The 23,712-nt window shown below is 42.7% G+C and overlaps 1 protein-coding gene across 2 annotated transcripts in view; it reads left to right on the top strand.

Moving 5' to 3' along the window:
* The window catches only part of LOC118392255 (TBC1 domain family member 22B-like), a 175,246-nt gene that overhangs the window by 80,962 nt on the left and 70,572 nt on the right, over window positions 1-23,712 (top strand). For both annotated transcript variants that reach the window (XM_035784045.2, XM_035784046.2), the window contains exon 10: window positions 3,619-3,725. In XM_035784045.2, the coding sequence (XP_035639938.1) occupies window positions 3,619-3,725 (107 nt within the window). The remainder of the gene's footprint in view (window positions 1-3,618; window positions 3,726-23,712) is intronic.

The raw sequence follows: 23,712 nt of genomic DNA, 5'->3' as shown, positions 1-23,712 counted from the left end.
TCATTCTAATAACGTCCTTTAATAATATAGGACTGGAATTAGAGGCAGATGGCTTTCACTTTATGGGCCTGAATAAATAACTGCTATAGCCTACCGCCATCGCAGGTTCGCTCTTCTTTTGGCTGCCGTGTTTAACATTCATCAAAAATGAGCTTGTGTCCCTCTTCGAATTGTCTATTGGTATAAGAAATGCAAAAGAGCTAAGTAGTGTTTTTTTTTAATGAGAGGCCAGCGGAGCACAGGTGCTTCCGTATTGCGCATGAGACAGAGGCTATAAGCTAATTATGCATAATCCATCATTATTTAGCTAAATAAAAGGCTAATACCGCATTGAATGTATTACCCGAAAGAAGTAGGCTAGGACATCTATATATAGGATTGTATATCAATCAAGAACAGGATTATCTATTTTGGATGCAATTTAAATAGAGTTAATAGAGAGAGAGAGAAAGACTGAAAGTGCTCACACGTGCATTGATTCAAAGCAACGATTTTCAAGTGATAGGCTGATTACAAAATCTGCAGCGACAATTAAAAAAAATATATCTTTGCAATTAAAAAATAATATGATCCCCCCCCGAAAGCCAGATGGAGATGGGTAAATTAGACAAGACTTCAGTCTTTATATTACCTATCAGAAGAAAAGAAAGTTAACATGATGAGATGATTGGTCTACATGCATTGTGAACTGCGTTGCATACGGCGAGGGGCTGTCTGTCCCCACCCTGAGTGTTGATTCATCATGCAGAGGCCGTAGCAAAGCCAGATTTAGACATCACATATCATTTAGCCGGTCCATTTCACGCTATGCTGTTCATATAGATAATTTACTGGTTTCTCAGTTATTTATCCTGGTCAAAGGGAGTGGTTTTGGGCAGTAAATCTCGGTAACCGGGTTCCCACCATTCAACCCTTGTATGTATGTACACTACCGTTCAAAAGTTTGGGGTCACTTAGAAATGTCCTTGTTTTTGAAAGAAAAGCAAATAACATCAAAATAAGTACAGTGTAGACATTGTTAATGTTGTAAATGACTATTGCAGCTGGAAACGGTAGATTTTTTAATGGAATATAAGCGTACAGAGGCCCATTTATCAGCAAACATCACTCCTGTGTTCCAATGTCACACTGTGTTAGCTAATCCAAGTTTAGCATTTTAAAAGGCTAATTGATCATTAGACAACCCTTTTGCAATATGTTACCCACGGATGGACTTCATTGCTGATGTAGAGCTTCATAATCTGTACTGTATTTCCATGGCTTTTGAAGATATTATGCATGGTTTAGATGATAGGTCTATGTGCAGAGAACATACTGAAAGAGTAAGATGGCACTAAAATTGTTATCAGTATTTTGAAAAAATATAGATTAGTGCTGTATATTTGAATGACTGTGGAGAGTAGATGTAGTTGAATGACTATGGTTGTAGATGTAGTAAGAAGCATCAGTCTGCATAACCACAGCAACTCGCCCAAGCCTCCCCCATTTCTCCTTCACCCAAATCCAGATAGCTGATGTTCTGAAAGAGCTGCAGAATCTGGCCCCCTCAAATCAGCCGGGCTAGACAATCTGGACCCTCTCTTTCTAAAATGATCTGCCAAAATTGTTGCAACCCCTATTACTAGCCTGTTCAACCTCTCTTTCGTGTCGTCTGAGATTCCCAAACATTGGAAAGCTGCCGCGATCATCCCCCTCTTCAAAGGTGGAGACACTCTAGACCCAAACTGCTACAGACGTATATCTCTCTTACCCTGCCTGTCTTCGAAAGCCAAGTTAACAAACAGATTACCAACCATTTCGAATCCCACCGTACCTTCTCCGCTATGCAATCTGGTTTCAGAGCTGGTCATGGGTGCACCTCAGCCACGCTCAATGTCCTAAACAATATCAGAACCGCCATCGATAAGAGACATTACTGTGCAGCTGTATTCATCGACCTGGCCAAGGCTTTCGACGTTGTCAATCACCCCATTCTTATCGGCAGACAAACAGTCTTGCTTTCTCAAATGATTGCCTCGCCTGGTTCATTAACTACTTCTCTGATAGAGTTCAATGTGTCAAATCGGCGGGCCTGTTGTCTGGACTTCTGGCAGTCTCTATGGGGGTGCCACAGGGTTAAATTCTCATGCCGACTCTCTTCTCTGTATACATCCATGATGTCACTCTTGCTGCTGGCGATTCTCTGATCCACCTCTACGCAGACGACACCTTTCTGTGTATTTCTGGCCCTTCTTTGGGCACTGTGTTAACTAACCTCCAGACGAGCTTCAATGCCATATCTCTCCTTCCGTTACCCCCAACAGCTCTTAAATGCAAGTAAAACTAAATGCATGCTCTTCAACCGATCGCTGCCCGCACCTGCCCGCCCGTCCAGCATCACTACTTTGGACGGTTCTGACCTAAAATATGTGGACAACTACAAATACCTAGGTGTCTGGTTAGACTGTAAACTCTCCTTCAAGACTCGCATCAAACATCTACAATCCAAAATTAAATCTAGAATCGGCTTCCTATTTCGCAACAAAGCCTCCTTCACTCATGCTGCCAAACACACCCTCGTAAAACTGACCATCCTCGGCGATGTCATTTACAAAATAGCCTCCAACACACTACTCAACAAATTGGATGCAGTCTATCACAGTGCCATTCGTTTTGTCAACAAATCCCCATATACTACCCACCACTGTTACCTGTACGCTCCTGTTGGCTGGCCGTCGCCAAACCCACCGGCTCCAGGTCATCTACAAGTCTCTGCTAGGTAAAGCCTCGCCTTATCTCAGCTCACTGGTCACCATAGCAGCACCCACCCATAGCACGTGCTCCAACAGGTATATCTCACTGGTCACCCCCAAAGCCAAATCTTCCTTTGGCCGCCTTTCCTTCCAGTTCTCTGCTGCCAATGACTGGAACGAACTGCAAAAATCACTGAAGCTGGAGACTCATATCTCCCTTACTAGCTTTAAGCACCAGCTGTCAGATCAGCTCACAGATCACTGCACCTGTACATAGCCCATCTGTAAATAGCCCATCCAACTACCGTATCCCCATACTGTATTTATTTATCTTGCTCCTTTACACCCCAGTATCCCTACTTGCACATTCATCTTCTGCACATCAATCACTCCAGTGTTTAATTGTTATATTGTAATTACTTTGCCACCATGGCCTATTTATTTACTTTTTCTACAGTATTATTGACTGTATGTTTGTTTATTCCATGCGTAAGTCTGCGTTGATGTATGTGTCAAACTGCTTTGCTTTATTCTTGGCCAGGTCGCAGTTGTAAATGAGAACTTGTTCTCAACTAGCCTACCTGGTCAAATAAAGGTGAAATACTTGTATTTGTATTTTTATAATGTAAGTAATGTGTGTGTGAATGGGGGTGGAGAGGAAATTGACACATTAACAGGTGTTAGAGAGACCCTCCATGAAGCGCTGAGAACAACCATCTGTACCACTACACTTCATCAAGGAGAGAGACTCCCCAGGCTCTCTTCACAAACTTCTTTCTCTTATTTTTTTCCCAGTTTAATAGAAGGCCCCTGCTGTGATGCTGGTAGACCCAATTCACTCTTATTTTCACCCTCTCTCTCTCTCTCTCTCTCTCTCTTGGTACAGAGGAGGAGGTGGAGAACTTTGATGTGTCCAGCTTGCAGGAGGAGACTTTGCGGAACATCGAGGCTGACAGTTTCTGGTGCATGAGCAAGCTGTTGGACGGCATTCAGGTACATGGATTCTCCTTTCCTTTCCGCTGTTTACATTCACTGTGTGCCTGTGTGTGTGCGCTTGTGTGTGTGTGTGTGTAGCACCGCCCCAGGAGAGAACGGTTAGGCGTGTGTATATTTATGTGGAGTATTAGTTCCAGGGGTGCAGTTATGATGTGTGTTGATTTGGCCACAAACATGAATGCATACAGGTTTAGTCACAATAGGTTCCCCTGTGTGTAGGTTAGTTGCTCCCTCCCACCTTCCCCCTCTGTTCCATCTCTTCAGAATTAGAGTGTGTGGTACATATTTTCTTTCTGCACTGTTACCGTAGCCAAATACAGCCTTTTACCTGTCAGCCTGGTGGCGGGCAGCGTTAAGCATATCACCCAGGGAACTGGTCCGCCTCCTCACTTTCTCGCTCTCTTTGTCGCTTATTGATTTACAGCCATAACATTAGAGCCCCGTGTGTGTGAGTGCGCCCATATGCGTGAGCATGCGAGTGTGTGTTTGGCCTTGATGTAAATGTCCCCATACACAGAGTTAGCTAGGCAGTGGAAAAAGGCAGGTAGGTGGCAAGGCTATATTCTCCATACAGCCATTCAACAGTGTGTTCAGAGCGGAGGGTTGCTACTAGCCACATGCCCGACACTGCTCCCGGGTGTTGCCCGCTTCCACCGGTTTGTCTCGCTGTGGTTTTTTCTAAACACTTGCTAGGGATGAAATGTTGTGTAATTACACCAGGGTGTGGAAGAGGATTCGATTTACTTCAACCAGTACTCTCTCTCTTTTTCTCCTTCTCTCCGTCTCTCTCTCTCCGTCTCTCTCTCTCTCTCTCTCTCTGTCTCTCTCTCTCTCTCTCTCTCTCTCTCTCTCGCTCTCGCTCCCGCTCTCGCTCCCGCTCTCGCTCTCGCTCTCGCTCTCTCTTTCTTGCGCACTCACTCACTCACTCACTCACTCACTCACTCACTCACTCACTCACTCACTCACTCACTCACTCACTCACTCACTCACTCACTCACACACACACACACACACACACACACACACACACACACACACACACACACACACACACACACACACACACACACAGATTGCCTTTTTGGCATGAAATACAATTTGTAGATCTTGCCAAAGCAGTATAGTTGTACAGCATTTCAGTAAATACAATGAGGATAATTAAATGTATTTATTAACCTTTATTTTTATCAAGGAGTCATACTGAGACCAAGGTTTACAGATGAGCCCTGAATGACATACATGACAGAAAATACACACATAAATAGAAAATGCAAGCAGAAAGAAGAACACGGTCATAAAAAACAAATGCTTTCATCAGTGATACGGTCCTCAATCAGCTTTCTGAATTGCCCTCGAGTCCCGAAAATATCAAATTTAAGAACATTTTGAAGATAAAAAAAAATAAAAAAAGATGCAAGAACTTAAAGCTGATTTACCGAACTCAGTAGAGACCAAAGGAATTTCCAAAGTTATCCCTGAAACCGGGTGTGGTAACTAGTATGTCTAAAGTTTAGTAAAGTTGGGACTGTTTGTTAAGGGGATTTATAAATTAAAACATAGAAATGTATCAACCTACGTGACATCAGAGGGCCAGCCAACTTTCCGGTAGAGAATGCCTCGATGAGCACTAAAATTGTCACCCAGTAATATAGCTCTGTGCGCTATGATGAACAGCAACTAACTGCTTTAATGAAGTGGCAGCTGTGTTCATATACAGTTGAAGTCGGATGTTTACACTTACGTTGGAGTCATTAAAACTCGTTTTCAACCACTCCATACATTTCTTGATAACAAACTATAGTTTTGGCAAGTCGGTTAGGACATCTACTTTGCGCATGACACCAGTCATTTTTCCAACAATTGTTTACAGACAGATTATTTCACTTATAATTCACTGTATCACAATTTCAGTGGGTCAGAATTTTCCATGCACTAAGTTGACTGTGCCTTTAAACAGCTTGGGAAAATTTCAGAAAAGTATGTCATGGCTTTAGAAGCTTCTGATAGGCTAATTGACATCATTTGAGTCAATTGGAGGTGTACCTGTGGATGTATTTCAAGGCTTACCTTCAAACTCAGTGCAACCTCAAGTCTGTTTCATCCTTGGGAGCAATTTCCAATCGCCTGAAGGTACCACGTTCATCTGTACAAACAATAGTACGCAAGTATAAACACAATGGGACCACGCAGCCGTCACACCGCTCAGTATGGAGACTCGTTCTGTCTCCTACAGATGAACATACTTTGGTGCGAAAAGTGAAAATCAATCACAGAACAACAGCAAAGGACGGTGCAAAGTATCTATATCCACAGTAAAAGTCCTATATCGACAACCTGAAAGGCCGCTCAGCAACGAAGAAGCCACTGCTCCAAAACTGCCATTAAAAACCAGACTACGGTTTGCAACTGCACATGGGGACAAAGGTCGTACTTTTTGGAGAAATGTCCTCTGGTCTGATGAAACAAAAATAAAACTGTTTGGCCATAATGACCATCGTTATGTTTGGAGGAAAAAGGGGGGGCTTGCAAGCTGAAGAACACCATCCCAACCGTGAAGCACGGGGGTGGCAGCATCATGTTGTGGGGGTGCTTTGCTGCAAGAGGGACTGGTGCACTTCACAAAATATATAGCATCATGAGGACGGAAAATGATGTGGAAATATTGAAGCAACATCTCAAGACATCAGTCAAGAAGTTAAAGCTTTGTCGCAATGAGTCTTCCAAATGGACAATGACCCCAAGCATATTTCCAAAGTTGTGGCAAAATGGCTTAAGAAACACAAAATATTGGAGTGGCCATTGTAAAGCCCTGACCTCAATCCGTTAGAACATGTGTGGGCAGAACTGAATAAGTGTGTGTGAGCAAGGAGGCCTACAAACCTGACTTAGTTACACCAGCTCTGTCAGGAGGAATGGGCCAAAATTCACCCAACTTATTGTGGGAAGCTTGTGGAATCAAACCTGAAATGTTTGACCCAATGTAAAATTTTTAACGGCAATTCTACTAAACGCTAATTGAGTGTATGTAAACTTCTGACTCACTGGGAATGTGATGAAATAAATAAAAGCTGAAATAAATCACTCTACTATTATTCTGACATTTCACATTTTTAAAATAAAGTGGTGATCCTAACTGACCTAGAACGGGGACTTTTTACCATGTTTAAATGTCAGGAACTGTGAAAAACAGTTTAAATGTATTTGGCTAAAGTGTATGTAAACTAACTGTAGACGTTGCCACTGTAGTCTAGGACTGATAGAAACATCAACTGAATATTCTGTTTTCTACTGTTTAGCGGTTGGCAGTGCCCATTTCTATAGAAGAAGCCCATTTTTATTTTGTATTTATTTATTTATCTTCCATTTTTGCAGGTATTTTGTTTTAGGGGGTACTCTCAGCTTCTTAACTTACTCATCAATATGCTTTAAAAAAAATTGTGAAATACAGTTAATTTGTGTAGTAATAATAATTGTACATATAATCATATATACAGGTACAACACTACTGCTGTTGTATTGTGTAATCTTCAATAGATACCTTTTAAGATTATAAAAGAAAAAGACGGAATGGGAAATAAACAACAAAAATGTATATGCATGATGGTTACACTATTTATTACTTCTAAGTTATATACAATGTAAATACTACATGGAATTAATGGTCATGGGATGACTCTTAGGCTATGGCAATCATATACATACTGTATCTCTTGTTCTCTCGCTCGCTCTTCTCTCTCCCGCTCTTTCTCTCTCCTCTCACCTCGCTCACCTCGCTTACTTCTATCATCTCTCTCCTCTCATCGTCTTTCCTGGCCTCTTTGCATCTGTCATTCAGAAGGCGGTCTCTCCTCTCCTTTACTCCAGTCTCTCTCTACTCCAGAGAGGGCCATTTGTATGCTGGTGACTCACCTCTCTTCAGAGGTAGCAGTGCATTAGGAGGCACTCCCAGCCAGCTACCCTTTTGTGCTGTTTTGTCCCTAATTACCGCAGTAACTTATGTGTACAAAGCTGATTCGCACAGGCACTTATGATTTTCTTCATAACTTCACAGTTTACTCAGTTATAACCCAGGAATATTCGTACTTAACTTTTACACAGTGCTTAGAGGTGTTTGTGTGTGTCTTTGTGGGGCTGTGTCTGTGTGAGAGAGAGAGACTGCCTCTGATTATTGCAGTAGAAAGGAATGCTTACTTTGAAGATTATCTGACACCATAGCATTCTTACATCTCCACGGAATGATATAAGATCGTGATGAACATAACACAATAGGTATTAAGCAGTAAACAACATTTTGTATCACAGCAAATTGCTTTTTTGACCTTGATCTTTGGACATTCAAGGACAATACAAAGGATGGCTAACAACACTAAGGATGTGTCCCATATGGCACCCTAGTCCCTACATAGTGCACTACTTTTGACCAAGAAGTGAACTATATAGGAAATAGGGTGCCATTTGCGATGCAGCCTCAATGAGGCGAACAACACTAGATGGCATTGCTCCTAGTATATAAAGCAGACTGCTATTATTGAAATCTTGGTTTCCTAAAAGCTCTAAAGTAAAATTCACAATAACATCCAGCTTTCAGACAGCTTTCTATAGCTTTCTGCCCTGAAGGCAGTACACCACAAAAACACTGCTTCATATAGCAATGTACAATACTCAATGTGTATCACTTGTCACATTCTCTTTCATTTTGCACCAGCATGCATCAGAATCAAGCATGAGACTAGCTAACTAACCCCATCTTCTGTTTAGCTGTTCTTCTATTGGTCTCCCGCACCACTTGATGCCGTTTACATGTCACAATGACCTGTGTGGAAGCTAACATGCATTTCTTTAATCCTTGCTGTTTATGTTGAGCATTAGGTTTAGAGACAGATGGAGAGACTTTACAGGCTTTGATTCTGCTCCCTAGAGGCTCTTCGTATGGCACTCAATCAACGACACAACAAGACCACTCCTCTCTCTCTCTCTCTCTCTCTCTCTCACACACACACGCACGCACGCACGCACGCACGCACGCACACACACACACACACACACTTGGTGAACTCACACAGCTGTGGGTACACTCACACACATCACCAGCTGTTGTGTTTTGATGACTGATATGTGAGCGGTGCAGCCTAAACCCCTGTGATTCGCCGAAGCGGGACACGGCACCACGGTGGCGTTTGCTTAACGCCGACCTCGGACCCCTGTGTTGGGCCCTGGGAGACCCCATCTCTGATTAGCACGGCTAGGTGATCTGTAAACAGATGTATGGTGTCAGAGAGGAGAGCAGCTCTCTCAGGGAGGGAAGGGGCCACACAGCTTGCTTGTGAAGCTGGTTATCAGAGTTGGAGTCTTTTAGTTGGTGTTTATTTGACCAAAAGACCAATAAAGTTGCTCTAGTGAAGTGCACTCACCTACAAACACTTGGATTTTCTCTAGGAATTGATCATGTAATTGTATTCAGTAGCAAGACAAAAGAACTGACATGCATCCTTAGAAAACACCCTATAAAACATCCAAACCCAAAGAGGGTAATGGCTTTCTAGACCCCCCACTCCTCTGCACTCCCCGTCTCCACTGTGGCTATTGTAGTAGTGGGTATCAGAGAGAATAAGTTAACGGCTGGGACAGGATGGATAACAAACTAGCTAATTAAGGTGCTAGAGGTGTTCAGGCTCGTAAAGATTGTTTAGAAACCATTAGGGGCAAAATGACGTGCCCCTACCCCTCTCTGCCACACACACATAATTAGATATAGACAAGGTCACAGGAACCACACACAGACACACACACATGCACACACACACCCTCTCTCTGGTGCTCCTGTAGGAACTGCTGCTGTCGACAGAATGTAGTAGCATTTACGCTGGGACAAAGGAGCCAAAGCATGCTTTTATTAAATCTCCTAAATAAATAGGTCCCTTATGGGGCCTTGTCGCTAAAACACATTCAGTGATATTAATGAGCCACTTGTTTATATAGCCTATTTTTAACGTGCTCTATAGCTAACTTAACAGAGAAGAAATTGGAAGCATTTACCTCAGAGCCCCTAGAGATTAGTGGTATAAAACACTGTGAAAGCCACTGTGAGAGTAGTATCAGATCTGGAATAGAAAAGGCTTTTCTTTCCGTAATATATTAATAAATTCCTCTCAGCTTGAACTTTAAATGGAGCTTAAATGATTTTCCAGCAACTAGGTTACTTGTCGTTACAATGGCCTTCTTTTTAATTGAGCTTTTCTGTTGTGTTATAAAACTAGTATTGGCGTCTAATTTTACATGGTTGTTTAAAGTGCCATTTGTTCAGTCTTTCCGAAATCTTCTTGTCTGTCTGGATTAGCTGTTTACCATTTTTTTTCAGTAATCTGCTGCACTACTTAACTAGATGCAGACAGACACACAAACATACAAAGAGGTTAAACACTGGCTAGCTAGCTCCACACACTAGGGTTGGGCGGTATCCAGATTTCCATATCTTCACACCGTCCTTCTCTCACCCCGGGATTTACAGTATTAATGGATTAATACACAAGTAATATCACATATTCATGGCGGCTGCTAGCTAAATATGCTAACGAGTGCAAACAAAAATAAAGAATTGTAAAGACAGGCAATCCAGCTCATAAATTTGTACATAGGTTTGTACATAGAAGCTACCAAATTATATTTTTTGTGAGTTTGGACATTTACAAGCAAATATGAACAAGCGATATTAAAAATGAACAAAGTTTTGACGCATGCTTGTCTGAAGGAAGAACATTACTGGCTCTGGAGCAGCATGTGTGCACGCTGTGTCTTTGTCAAGATGGCAACGGCAGTTATACAGATATCGCATTCAAAGGGCTTTGACTATGCAAACACAGCAGAAAGCTAACACAATATGAGGCTCCGTCACCTTATTAATTCATCAACTTACTTGCTAACGTGACCCCTAAGTTTCACTTGCTAGTTAACGCAGAATTCAGCTTTTTTCATGCAGGAAAGAAAGAAATAAACACACAAGAAATATCTTGCTGCGTTTTTTAAAATTCTTCGTATTCTTCGTATTGTAATTTCTGCTCGGCATCACACAAATGTTGTGCTTCAGTTGCACTTCTCCACGAGGATGAGAATTCATTCATGAACGGGCATTCTTATCAGCAGACAGCGCTCTAACTGATGTGAAGCTACTTTTCTCCAGTACTTTTCTCAGTGTAGCCATCCCACCTTTCTCCAGTTAAATGCAAGATTAACTTTAAACAAAACTTTAGGAAGTGTATCTGGCTACATTCTTTCTATGAAAAACATTAGAAACAGGATGACCATACATCATTTTTGCAACAAAAAAAACCCTTGCCTTTTCATCATTAGCTTATTTACTTGTGTGGCTGCCAGCCAAATAGCGTTGCACTTCTCTTGTCATCTGTTGAAAATGAAGCTATTTTCTGCCGAATGTATTGCGCTTATGTATTTTTATAGCAGCGATCTACCTCCCCAAGCAAAGTGAGAAGAATTAGAGCACCACATTGAAGCTGCCCATCAACACCCGTTCGGGGTGGTGTTGTCATCATGTTTGACAGTCTCCTGGAGGGGAAGATGTCTTTCCAAGAAATGGCCATATCACAGCCTGCCGATATGGACAGCCCCATCAAGAGGATCCTCCTGGATGATGTATTTTGGGAGAGAGTGGTAAGCAGCACCAAACTCCTGAAACCTATAGCGTTAGCCATTGCACGGATTGAGGGAGACGTCCTGTCTGATGTTCAGAATCTGCTTGCAGATGTAAGCGAAGAAATCCGTACTGCCCTGCCCACTTCACTGTTCCTCCAAGCAGAGGAAACGTGAAGGAAACGTGAAGACCTCTGCCTGAAGCCCATCATGCCACAGTGTCTATGTTGGACTCCAAGTATGGCAAGAGCATCCTGTCTGGTGCAGAGATCAACAAGGCCTATGGTGTCATCACTACTGTGTCTCGTCACCATGGCCTGGATAAGGGCAAGGTTCTTGGCAGTCTGGCGAAGTACACTTCCAAGCAAGGGCTTTGGGATGGAGATGTAATATGGCAGTTGTGCCAACATCACCCACCTGGTGGAAGGGACTTTGTGGATCTGAGGCATCATCCTCCAAATCCCACCAACATAAGCCGCCTCAGAGCGCAACTGGACCTTTTTAGGGGAGCACACACACACCAAAGCACGCAACAGGCTGACCAATACAAGGGTTGAAAAATTGGTGGCCATCCGGACAAATTTGAGGCTTTTTGAGCCTGACAACGAGCCATCCTCAACAAGGTTGGACACAGTTGACAGTGAGAGGACATTTCTTATTTTGCTGAGTTTTAATCAGTAATATCTACAGTTGAAGTCAGAAGTTTCCATACATATAGGTTGGAGTCATTAAAACTTGTTTTTCAACCACTCCACAAATTTCTTGTTAACAAACTATAGTTTTGGCAAGTTGGTTAGGACATCTACTTTGTGCATGACACAAGTAATTTTTCCAACAATTGTTTACAGACAGATTATTTCACTTATAATTCACAGTGGTAAGACGTTTACAAACACTTAGTTGACTGTGCCTTTAAACAGCTTGGACAATTACAGAAAATTATGTCATGGCTTTAGAAACTTCTGATAGGCTAATTGAAATAATTTGAGTCAATTGGAGGTGTACCTGTGGATGTATTTCAAGGCCTACCTTCACACTCAGTGCCTCTTTGCTTGACATTATGGGAAAATAAACAGAAATCAGCCAATACGTCAGAAAAAAATTGTAGACCTCCACAAGTCTGGTTCATCCTTGGGAGCAATTTCCAAACGCCTGAAGGTACCACGTTCATCTGTACAAACAATAGTACACAAGTATAAACACCATGGGACCACGCAGCCGGCATACCGCTCAGGAAGGAGACGCATTCTGTCTCTTAGAGATGAACCTTCTTTGGTGCGAAAAATGAAAATCAATCCCAGAACAACAGCAAAGGACCTTGTGAAGATGCTGGAGGAAACAGGTACAAAAGCATCTATATCCACAGTAAAACGAGTCCTATATCGACATAACTTGAAAGGCTGCTCAGCAAGGAGGAAGCCACTGCTCCACAACCGCTATTAAAAAACCAGACTACAGTTTGCAACTGCACATGGGGACAAAGATCGTACTTTTTGGAGAAATGTCTTCTGGTCTGATGAAACAAAAATAGAACTGTTTGGCCATAACGACCATCGTTATGTTTGGAGGGAAAAGGGGGAGGCTTGCAAGCCGAAGAACACCATCCCAACCGTGAAGCGCATGGATGGCAGCATCATGTTGTGGGGGCGAAGTGAGAAGAATATATGTATGGTGGACATTCCTGCAGTCAACATGCCAATTTCACACTCCCTCTTGTGGCATTGTGTTGTGTGACAAAACTGTACATTTTAGAGTGGCCTTTGTTATTGTCTCCAGCGCAAGGTGCACCTGTGTAATAACCATGCAGTTTAATCTGCTTCTTGATATGCTACAGCTGTCAGGTGGATGGTTTATTATCCTGGCAAAGGATAAATGCTCACTAGCCAGGAGAAGCTTTTTGTGCATATGGCAAATTTCTGGGAACTTTTACATTATGGGATATACCTATGTGAGAATGCTGTTCATCGACTACAGCTCGGCATTTAACACCGTAGTGCCCTCCAAGCTCGTCATCAAGCTCGAGACCCTGGGTCTCAACCCCGCCCTGTGCAACTGGGTACTGGACTTCCTGACGGGCCGCACCCAGGTGGTGAGGGTAGGCAACAACATCTCCACCCCGCTGATCCTCAACACTGGGGCCCCACAAGGGTGCATTCTGAGCCTTCTCCTGTACTCCCTGTTCACCCACGACTGCGAGGCCACGCACGCCTCCAACTCAATCATCAAGTGGGCGGACGACACAACAGTGGTAGGCTTGATTACCAACAACAACGAGACGGCCTACAGGGAGGAGGTGAGGGCCCTCGGAGTGTGGTGTCAGGAAAATAACCTCACACTCAACGTCAAAAAAACTAAGGAGATGATTGTGGACTTCAGGAAACGGCAGAGGGAACACCCCCCTATCCACATCGATGGAACAGTAGTGGAGAGGGTAGTAAGTTTTAAGTTCCTCGGCGTACACATCACAGACAAACTGAATTGGTCCACCCACACAGACAGCATCGTGAAGAAGGTGGAGCAGCGCCTCTTCAACCTCAGGAGGCTGAAGAAATTCAGCTTGTCACCAAAAGCACTCACAAAAACTTCTACGGATGCACAATCGAGAGCATCCTGTCGGGCTGTATCACCGCCTGGTACGGCAACTGCTCCGCCCACAACCGTAAGGCTCTCCAAAGGGTAGTGAGGTCTGCACAACGCATCACCGGGGGCAAACTACCTGCCCTCCAGGACACCTACACCACCCGATGTCACAGGAAGGCCATAAAGATCATCAAGGACAACAACCACCCGAGCCACTGCCTGTTCACCCCGCTATCATCCAGAAGGTGAGGTCAGTACAGGTGCATCAAAGCTGGGACCCGAGAGACTGAAAAACAGCTTCTATCTCAAGGCCATCAGACTGTTAAACAGCCACCACTAACATTGAGTGGCTGCTGCCAACACACTGATTCAACTCCTGCCACTTTAATAATGGGAATTGATGGGAAATGATGTAAAATATATCACTAGCCATTTTAAACAATGCTACCTAATATAATGTTTACATACCCTACATTATTCATCTCATCTGTATACGTATATACTGTACTCTATATCATCTACTGCATCCTTATGTAATACATGTATCACTAGCCACTTTAACTATGCCACTTTGTTTACATGCTCATCTCATATGTATATACTGCACTCAATACCATCTAATATATGCCATTTAGCAGTATCTTGCCTATGCCGCTCTGTACCATCACTCATTCATATATCTTTATGTACATATTCTTTATCCCCTTACAATTGTGTCTATAAGGTAGTAGTTTTGGAATTGTTAGCCAGATTACTTGTTGGTTATTACTGCATTGTCGGAACTAGAAGCAACAAGCATTTCGCTACACTCGCACTAACATCTGCTAACCATGTGTATGTGACATACAATTTGATTTGGCTTATCATGTTTATTTTTGTTCAGTATGATTTGGCAATCTAAAATACTTTTGCTGACATGGGATAATTGGCTGACTATCAGTGACTGACATAACAAGAGAGAAACTGGTGATGCACAAATAAGTGTTTAAATTGCACCTTGTGTATTGTACTATTCGAACTTGCAACAGTAAGTTGAGACCTGGGGGGAATTGATCCTTCAAAAGGAGGCCCATCCCTGACATAGCTAGAGCGGTGGATTAAGAGCAAGGTTTGTGTAATGTCTGTCTCACAAGCAACTGGAGAGACCACACACAGACACTCACTTGACTATCTGCTGGTTTAGCTGTGAGCTAAAGGGTCCCTGCCGTGGGAGGCTGGTGCAGCCTGCTGGTGTAGCCAGTGTTGAGGCGATGTAGTGAGAGGTGCAGTGGGTTGCTATCCTGTTATTACTGCTCCGGGATGTTTAAAATGAACCGTGACTCATAGCTTCTGCCCGGGTTCAGCTTGCTCCTGTGTGTGTGGGGGTGGCTGTGGTTGGAGCCTAGGGAAGGGTGATGCCAGTCTTTGTTTGGGGGAATATCTCACCCTAGCGCACCCCTGCCAATTAGATTCATTCAACTGTGCCCAGGAGGAGGCGGGGGAGACATGGAGAAGAGCCAGAGCCAGGGAGAGGGAAAGAATAAGAGTAAAGGAGAGGGAGAACAAGGCTCCAAACATTTTCAGTTGGTGGCACCAGTCCATAATTTGGTTGCACCCATTTTTCTTTGCAGCGTCACGTGATAGAGCAACATTTTATCATCTTATAAAGTTATTCAGTTCTGTATTAAAACGTGTAATTGACTACTGAGATGGTATTCAATAATACAATTTTTTCCCTTTTCATCAATTTTCATCTATTCATGTTTCAAAATATTCTAATTTGCAACATAATCCAGTGGGTCATGCATTTTGGGTAGACAATTAAGCTGTTATATTTCACTGTTAAACCAACTCTAAATATACTGTAATAACCACTAATAGCCATATATTAGTCTAAAAGTTAATGTAATCTCCAAAAACCTTTGCAGTTGTAGCCTACCACCCAATGAGGCCTATGCAATCACAATGGCCAATACACATTTGTCACACTCTATCTCAAAGCCATATCAAATGTCTTGGTTGTAAAATAGTTGCAATTGAGCTGATTCTTTTTAAAGTACAGAAAGCTGAGAACCTCCTTAACTGTGACAACAGGATCGCTGTGTTTTCCCCGATATTGGATTTTAAAATGTGACACAATAACCACTTTTTTTCCCTCCCAGAGCAGGCAGACACTTTCATTATAAGAATCATGAGGATAATTTACTTTTCTGTTTGACCAAATCCTGGTTTTAGCCTCCTAAAAATAGGAGGTGACCATGTAAAAATGTGCAGCTCGGCCAATTCTAAATTTAGGTAGGATAATGAAACAATGGGATGTAAAGGAGAAACATTGGGAGCGAGACTCAGGTTGAGGGAGGGGGGAGGGAGAGTGGCAGGCAGGAGGGAGGCTGAGGCAGGAGAGACTGAGCGAATGGAATGAGACGGGGAGGGAGTGATTGGGACCTGGGGAGGCAGGGGGAAGAGGGAGTTTTTCTGGCTGACTGCGGCTCTCTCCCCTACCTTTTTATTGACAGCTGGATGCCTATTTTTCAGCTCCGCAAGCTACTCAATCACACAGCTGATAGAGAGGCCTGTCACTCATATTCTCCTTGTTTCTGACACACACACACACACACACACAGCCAGCACTCACACTCTCTATTCAGTCCTTTTGCTGACACATCTAACAAATACTCAAACTATAAGACCCCATTCACATGCACATTTAAGTACCTTGCAGACCCTGTTAAAATATGTGAGAGCACTCACAATCAATGAGTCCTAGATTTAGAGAGGTAGGGGGAGAAGAGAAGAGGACAGGTTCTCACTGTGAGTGAGATCTTTTTCAGTTAAGCCCATGATTGCTGATTGTTCCCACACAGTGAGGAGCCAGGTTATCCCTGAACACACACATCCACACTCACACACTCACACAGCCATCTGCCAGTCGGCAGAGGGAGCGATAGATGGAGAGAAGGTTGATGGAGGTGCGTCAATAGGGCTTTGTCCTCCTCAACATGCCTCCTGTGTGTTTGTAGGGGTCTGTGTGTGTGCATACAGCCCGGTGTTCAGCAGGTCTATTGTGACTCAGGGTTATCTGTAGCTGTCATCTCAGCAGCAGACGCCTCCAGCGACAGACAGACAAACAGACAGCCAGGCACACTTTCTATGTTGTTCACTTTGTTGATAGGCGCCGACACACACAATAAATAGCCTCAGTCTCCAAAGATTGTGTTTTACATTGTTTAGCCACTAACAGAATAGAAAGGGGAAGAAATGGCTGCCCTGAAAACCTCATTAGCCATGCATCGATTGTGAGAGTCTTGTCATTCCTGGGATGAAAAAGGGAATAGTTGTCATTGTTGGTGAGGGCAGAGACGTGACAGACACAGACAGTGACCCAATGGCTCAGTTTTTAGTTGAGAATAACAGAACAGCGAGAAAATAAAAGAAGAAGAACAAAGTGTGGAATGTGTATATTTCCTGCCATTGCCTCAGAGGATCAAAGCTACGGTCAAATACTTTATCACAGACAATATGGCTTTGTGGAGATATGGGGAGCGAGAAAGGGAGGAAGAGAGAAGTAGAAGCGAGGGATAGTGTGATGGAGAAAGGGATGGAGAGAGTGTGGTTGAGAGCGAGGGCAGTACAGAGAGCAAGGGTAGTACAGAGAGAGAGAGAGGGCAATAGATTTATTTATTTTTATTCGTTATTTTACCAGGTAAGTTGACTGAGAACACATTCTCATTTGCAGCAACGACCTGGTGAATAGTTACAGTGGAGAGGAGGTGGATGAATGAGCCAATTGTAAACTGGGGATTATTAGGTGACCATGATGGTTTGAGGGCCAGATTGGGAATTTAGCCAGGACACCGGGGTTAACACCCCTACCTCAGAGAGTCAGGACACCCGTTTAACGTCCCATCCGAAAGACTGCACCCTACATACACAGGGTAGTGTCCCAATCACTGCCCTGGGGCATTGGGAGATAAAGTGAGAGAGCGTTAGGGAGGGGAAGAATCAGATATGAGAGACAGCATCACACTGTCTTCATACTGAGCTGGACAGTCTAGATCACAGGGTATCATCTGAGTGCTATGGGTCAGGTTAAGTGTACCATATTCCTTACACTTGCGCTGTGGCCTCACTCTGTACTACCCCAGTGGGCCAGGTATTAAGAATGCTTAGCCTGTTAGAGTTACTAGTTACCAAAGGTAACTTTTGGACTACCCAAACTCAGTAATGTAATCAGATTACTTTCAGATAACATTATATTACTAATTCAACAACATCTGTTGCAGGATAAATCAGCGTTTAGAGTTTACATAGCTGGCCATAAATGGATTTTGCATTTGGGTTGGTTATGTAGACTTCTTCTAACCCATTGCTTTATTCTGCAGATATTAATACGATTTGGCCATATCTTTACATTAAAAACCAAAGTCTGTCAGATTTCCAGTCATTACAATTAATTTAATACCTGTTGGTCTTCAAGAATAAGACTTGGAAATATGGAATTATAGATTACCCCAATTGTTTTACTTGCGCATAACCCAAAAACGAAAGACTTATTAGCCAGCCCTACTCTATTGTTTATGATTTTGTTGTCATGGAGGACTGATTGGGCTCATTGCTTTGATTTGAAAAGTTAACGTTGCCCTCGGAGTATCATGTTTTGCACTACCGAAAAGTACAATATACAGTACGTGAAAAATGAATGCCATAGGTGCATTTACTACATATTTATTATTTATGTTTTTGTTGGTGACACTTTGATGTCTCTAATTTGCAGCTGTTTAAGAGTTTGTGCATGTGTCCGTTAGGCCCTCCCTATTTACGGCTCTCTGCATGAAGCAGTGCTTAGAGTGGACCAGAGAGACCGGTACAGTAGCTACTTCATTAAAGCAGGGGATCTTAAAGCTGACGTACTTATTGGTGCCTGTGGGCTCTGGGTTAGTCTTAATGCATGCTTCAAACTGGCCTACTGCTCACTCTCTTAACAGGTAATTGCATTTAGGGACAGAGAAAGAGGGAGGGAGAGCGATTAAGCGTATTATGGTCTGTTGACCCGGGGACATGGCTACTGCACGTGTGCAGATAGAGCCAGAAAGTCTCAATCCCTACTCTCTCTAATAAGTCAGACCGTAGCCCATCAAACAAGATATGATCTCACTGTAGTGATTTCAGGGGATTCAGAACACTCACTGTTAATGTGGTTAGGTTAGGGAGATTACTGTCTAGTCTGGCCCTGTAGCTCTACTATAGGAAAATGGACTGACTCCTGCTGAATGGAGTTAGATGAGTAGAGGTAACTCAAGGGAGCAAGGGAGGGAGCGAGGTAAGGAAGAAACAAAGGCAAATGTCTTGACCCGGTACTGCTGTGTACTCCTGAATCCATGCCAGCCATTGAAATATAATTTATATGTGTCAGCCTACGTGAAATCCTTGTCACATTTTACATAGTGCATTATTTTCTTGAAGTAGCTTCTTTATAGCTGGGCTGTACAGTAGCACTGGAAGGTCACAGTGAAGGGAGAGGTGATGGTAGGCCAAGGTTTCTATCTCTCTCGCTCTCTATCTCTGCCCCCCCCACCCTCTCTATCTTTCTCCATCTCTCCATCTCTCTCCCCCTCTGTCAGTATAGTAGTGTGTTGCATCCAGAGGCACTCCTGTATTCATGGCCACAACACTCAGGCACCAGAACGCTCACCGCAGGATGCACAGCTGAGCCTGAAGGTCGGGCAGCAATTGTTTATCGGTTAATGTCTCACGCTCTCTGTCTAAAATGTCTTGTGCTCTCTGTCTGAAATGTCTCGCGCTCTCTGTCTAAAATGTCTTGCGCTCTCTGTCTAAAATGTCTTGCGCTCTCTGTCTAAAATGTCTTGCGCTCTCTGTCTAAAATGTCTTGCGCTCTCTGTCTAAAATGTCTCGCGCTCTCTGTCTAAAATGTCTTGCGCTCGCTGTCTAAAATGTCTCGTTCTCTCTGTCTAAAATGTCTCATGCTCTCTGTCTAAAATGTCTCACGCTCTCTGTCTAAAATGTCTCGCGCTCTCTGTCTAAAATGTCTCGCGCTCTCTGTCTAAAATGTCTCGCGCTCTCTCTCTAAAATGTCTTGCGCTCTCTGTCTAAAATATCTCACTCTCTCTGTCTAAAATGTCTCTCTCTCTCTGTCTCGCTCTCTGTCTAAAACGTCTCGCGCTCTCTGTCTAAAATATCTCTCTCTCTATCTAAAATGTCTCTCGCTCTCTGTCTCGTTCTCTGTCTAAAATGTCTGGAGCTCCCTCGGTCTCGCACACACGCAGCACACACACACACACAGAACACAAACGTAGAACACACACACACACACAAAATTTGTAGTAACTTAAACTTAGTGCCCATGATTTTATCATTTATAATTTCGTAAATGCATGGTTGATCCAAGGCCTGTTGTGAGGTTGCTGCTTTTTGTCCCCGAAGCCCTTAATCAAATCATACATTATTTGATTACTTAAATGTACATTAGGATCAAAACTGGGATTGTATGTACATGTGACTTGCTCCACTATGTTAAGTCCACTTCCAATGACAATTTGTACATTAGGACAAACCTCAAACACATGTGACTTTTCAATTTCCAATTACTGTTCGCCTATGTTATTAGCACACCCATATGCACTCTCTAAATGGAGCTTGTTATATAAAGTTGATCGTACATGTGCCCATTAGATGGATACCATCTTCACTATGCTATAAGGAGACATCATTAGCTCTTCAAGAGCTGTCATCTATTCATACTGTGGCTAAAGGCGACATCAATGGATGTATAATGGTCTCAGTACTTTAAGAGGAACTGAACCAAAAAACGACTTCTCTGGTTGAAAAGCGGCCTATGTGGCATCGGTAGTAGTTGTCATGACTCTCCAGACAGTGGATGAAAGGACCCATCAGCTAGGCAAATGTTTGAAGATAGCCAGACCCCCTCTCTCCCACAGAAGAGGGGAAGGGGGGCTGGGCCGTTCATGATACATTAACACTGGATCGAGTGGTGCAGAGTGGCGCAGTGGTCTAAGGCACTGCTTCTCAGTGCTCGAGGGATCATGACAGACACCCTGGTTCGAATCCAGGCTGTATCACAACCGGCTGTGATTGGGAGACCCATTTCCCTAGCGTTGTCCGGGTTAGGCCGGTGTAGGCCATCAATGTAAATAAGAATTTGTTCTTAACTGACTTGCCTAGTTAACTTCTTGAAGCTAGTGGGCACTATTTTTATGTTTGGAAAAATAACGTTCCCAAAGTAAACGGCCTATTTCTCAGGACCAGATGCAAGAATATGCATATAATTGACAGATTAGGATAGAAACCACTCTAAAGTTTCCAAAACTCTCAGAATATTGTCTGTGAGTATAACAGAACTGATATTGCAGGCGAAACCCTGAGAAAAATCAAACCAGGAAGTGGCTTCTATTTTGAATACTCCATGTTCCATAGCCTCCCATTGCTCCATTTAAAGGGATATCAACCAGATTCCTTTCCCTATCGCTACCTCAAGGTGTCAACAGTCTTCAGACATAGTTTCAGGCTTTTATTTTGAAAAATGAGCCAGAACGAAAACATCGCGTCAAGTGGTCACATGAGTTTTGCTCGGGCAACAGAATTTGGACAGCTATTGTTTTTCCCTCTCCTACTGTGAAAGACATTTGCGGTTGATATATAATCGATTATATATTTTAAAAACAAACTGAGGATTGATTATAAAAAAACGTGACCGCTCTTTCCTGTGGATTTCTGAACATAATGCGACAAACAAATATTTGGATATAAAAATCATCTTTACGGAACTAAAGGAACATTTGTTGTGTAACTGGGAGTCGCGTGAGTGAAAACATCCGAAGATCATCAAAGGTAAATTATTAATTTGATTGCTTTTCTTAATTTCGTGACCTAGCTACTTAATGCTTAGTGTACATAATGTTTTGTTATGCTATCAATAAACTTACACAACCGCTTGGATTGCTTTCGTTGTAAAGCATAATTTCAAAATCTGAGACGACAGGTGGATTAACAAAAGGCTAAGCTGTGTTTTGCAATATTGCACTTGTGATTTCATGAATATGACAATTTTTTAGTAATATTATTTGACTGTGGCGCTATGCTATTCAGCGTAGTTGCGTAATTGCTGATGACAATTATCCCGCTTAAGGGAGGGGTACAGTCAAGAAGTTAAATAAAGGTTAAATACATTTTAAAAATCCACCAAAGAAAGGCCTTTGTGAACAGAAGACCTTTGCCGCCATTAAATAGTACCCGTAAAACACCCGTCTCAACGTCAACAGTGAGTAGGCGACTCTGGGATGCTGGTCTTCTAGGCAGAGTTGCAAAGAAAAAGCCATATCTCAGACTGGCCAATAAAAATAAAATATTACGATGGGCAAAAAAACACAGACACTGGACGGAGGAACTCTGCCTAGAAGGCCAGCGTCCCGGAGTTGCCTCTTCACTGTTGACGTTGAGACGGGTGTTTTGCGGGTACTATTTAATGAAGCTGCCAGTTGAGGACTTGTGAGGTGTCTGTTTTATCAAACCAGACACTAATGTACCCTTCCTCTTGCTCAATTGTGCACCGGGGCTCCCACGCCTCTTTCTATTCTGATTAGAGCCAGTGCTGTTGTGCTGTTCTGTGAAGGGAGTAGTACACAGCGTTGTACGACATCTTCAGTTTCTTGGCAATTTCTCGCATGGAAAAGCCTTGATTTCTCAAAACAAGAATAGACTGACGAGTTTCAGAAGAACGTGCTTTGTTTCTGGACATTTTGAGCCTGTAATCGAACCCACAAATGCTGATGCTCCATATACTCAACTAGTCTAAAGAATAACTGTTTTATTGCTTCTTTAATCAGAACATAATTGCAAAAGGGTTTTCTAATGATCAATTAGCCTTTTGAAATGATTAACTTAAATTAGCTAACAACTGTCATTGGAACAGAGGAATGATGGTTGCTGATAATGGGCCTCTGTACGCCTATGTATGGTGTGGCAGATAGCCTAGTAGTTAGAGCATTGGACTAGTAACCGAAAGGTTGCAAGATCGAATCCCCGAGCTTACAAGGTAAAAATCTGTCGTTCTGCCACTTAACAAGGCAGTTAACCCACTGTTCTTAGGCCGTCATTGAAAATAAGAATTTGTTCGTAACTGACTTGCCTAGTTAAATAAAGGTTCAATGTCAATGTTGTAAATGACTGTCTCCACTGTATTTCTGATACATTTTATTTTATTCTAATTGACAAAAAATTATATTTTCCTTCAAAAACAAGAACATTTCTAAGTGACTCCAAACTTTTGAACGCTAGAATATATATTTAATTTCTTATCCGAAAGAGTGGTGGTTCATGTGCAAAGTATTATTATTCCTTTGAGCGTAAATTCCATTTTAGTAGGAGGGAACTTTACCTACCCCTCCCTCTCCATGTGTAACAAGCCGTCATATCTTGTTAATCCCCCTATGGACTTTTATCTCATGTAAGTGTGTTTTGTGTATTCTTTGTTAATTTTTTGTTGGTAAATAAATGATTTAAATCAATTTGTTTAGTACTGAATATTCAGAAGGGCTAGCGTTCTTCCGGATCCAAGGATTATGCCACGTTCAGAGTGAGATTGAGGTAATAATTGACTGTTATTGATGTAAGATATCTATATATCTTTTGAGTTTAATTCGGGCGAAGGTAACTCGTTTAACAACTTCTTCCGTGGTGCCCCAAATTCCTAATGAGTTAATTGCTACATGATTAATTTAATCGAATAACACTTAAACATAGTTAG

This window comes from Oncorhynchus keta, chromosome 13, assembly GCF_023373465.1.
Source record: "Oncorhynchus keta strain PuntledgeMale-10-30-2019 chromosome 13, Oket_V2, whole genome shotgun sequence".
Lineage (NCBI taxonomy): Eukaryota > Metazoa > Chordata > Actinopteri > Salmoniformes > Salmonidae > Oncorhynchus > Oncorhynchus keta.
This window is presented reverse-complemented; position numbering and strand designations above follow the sequence as displayed.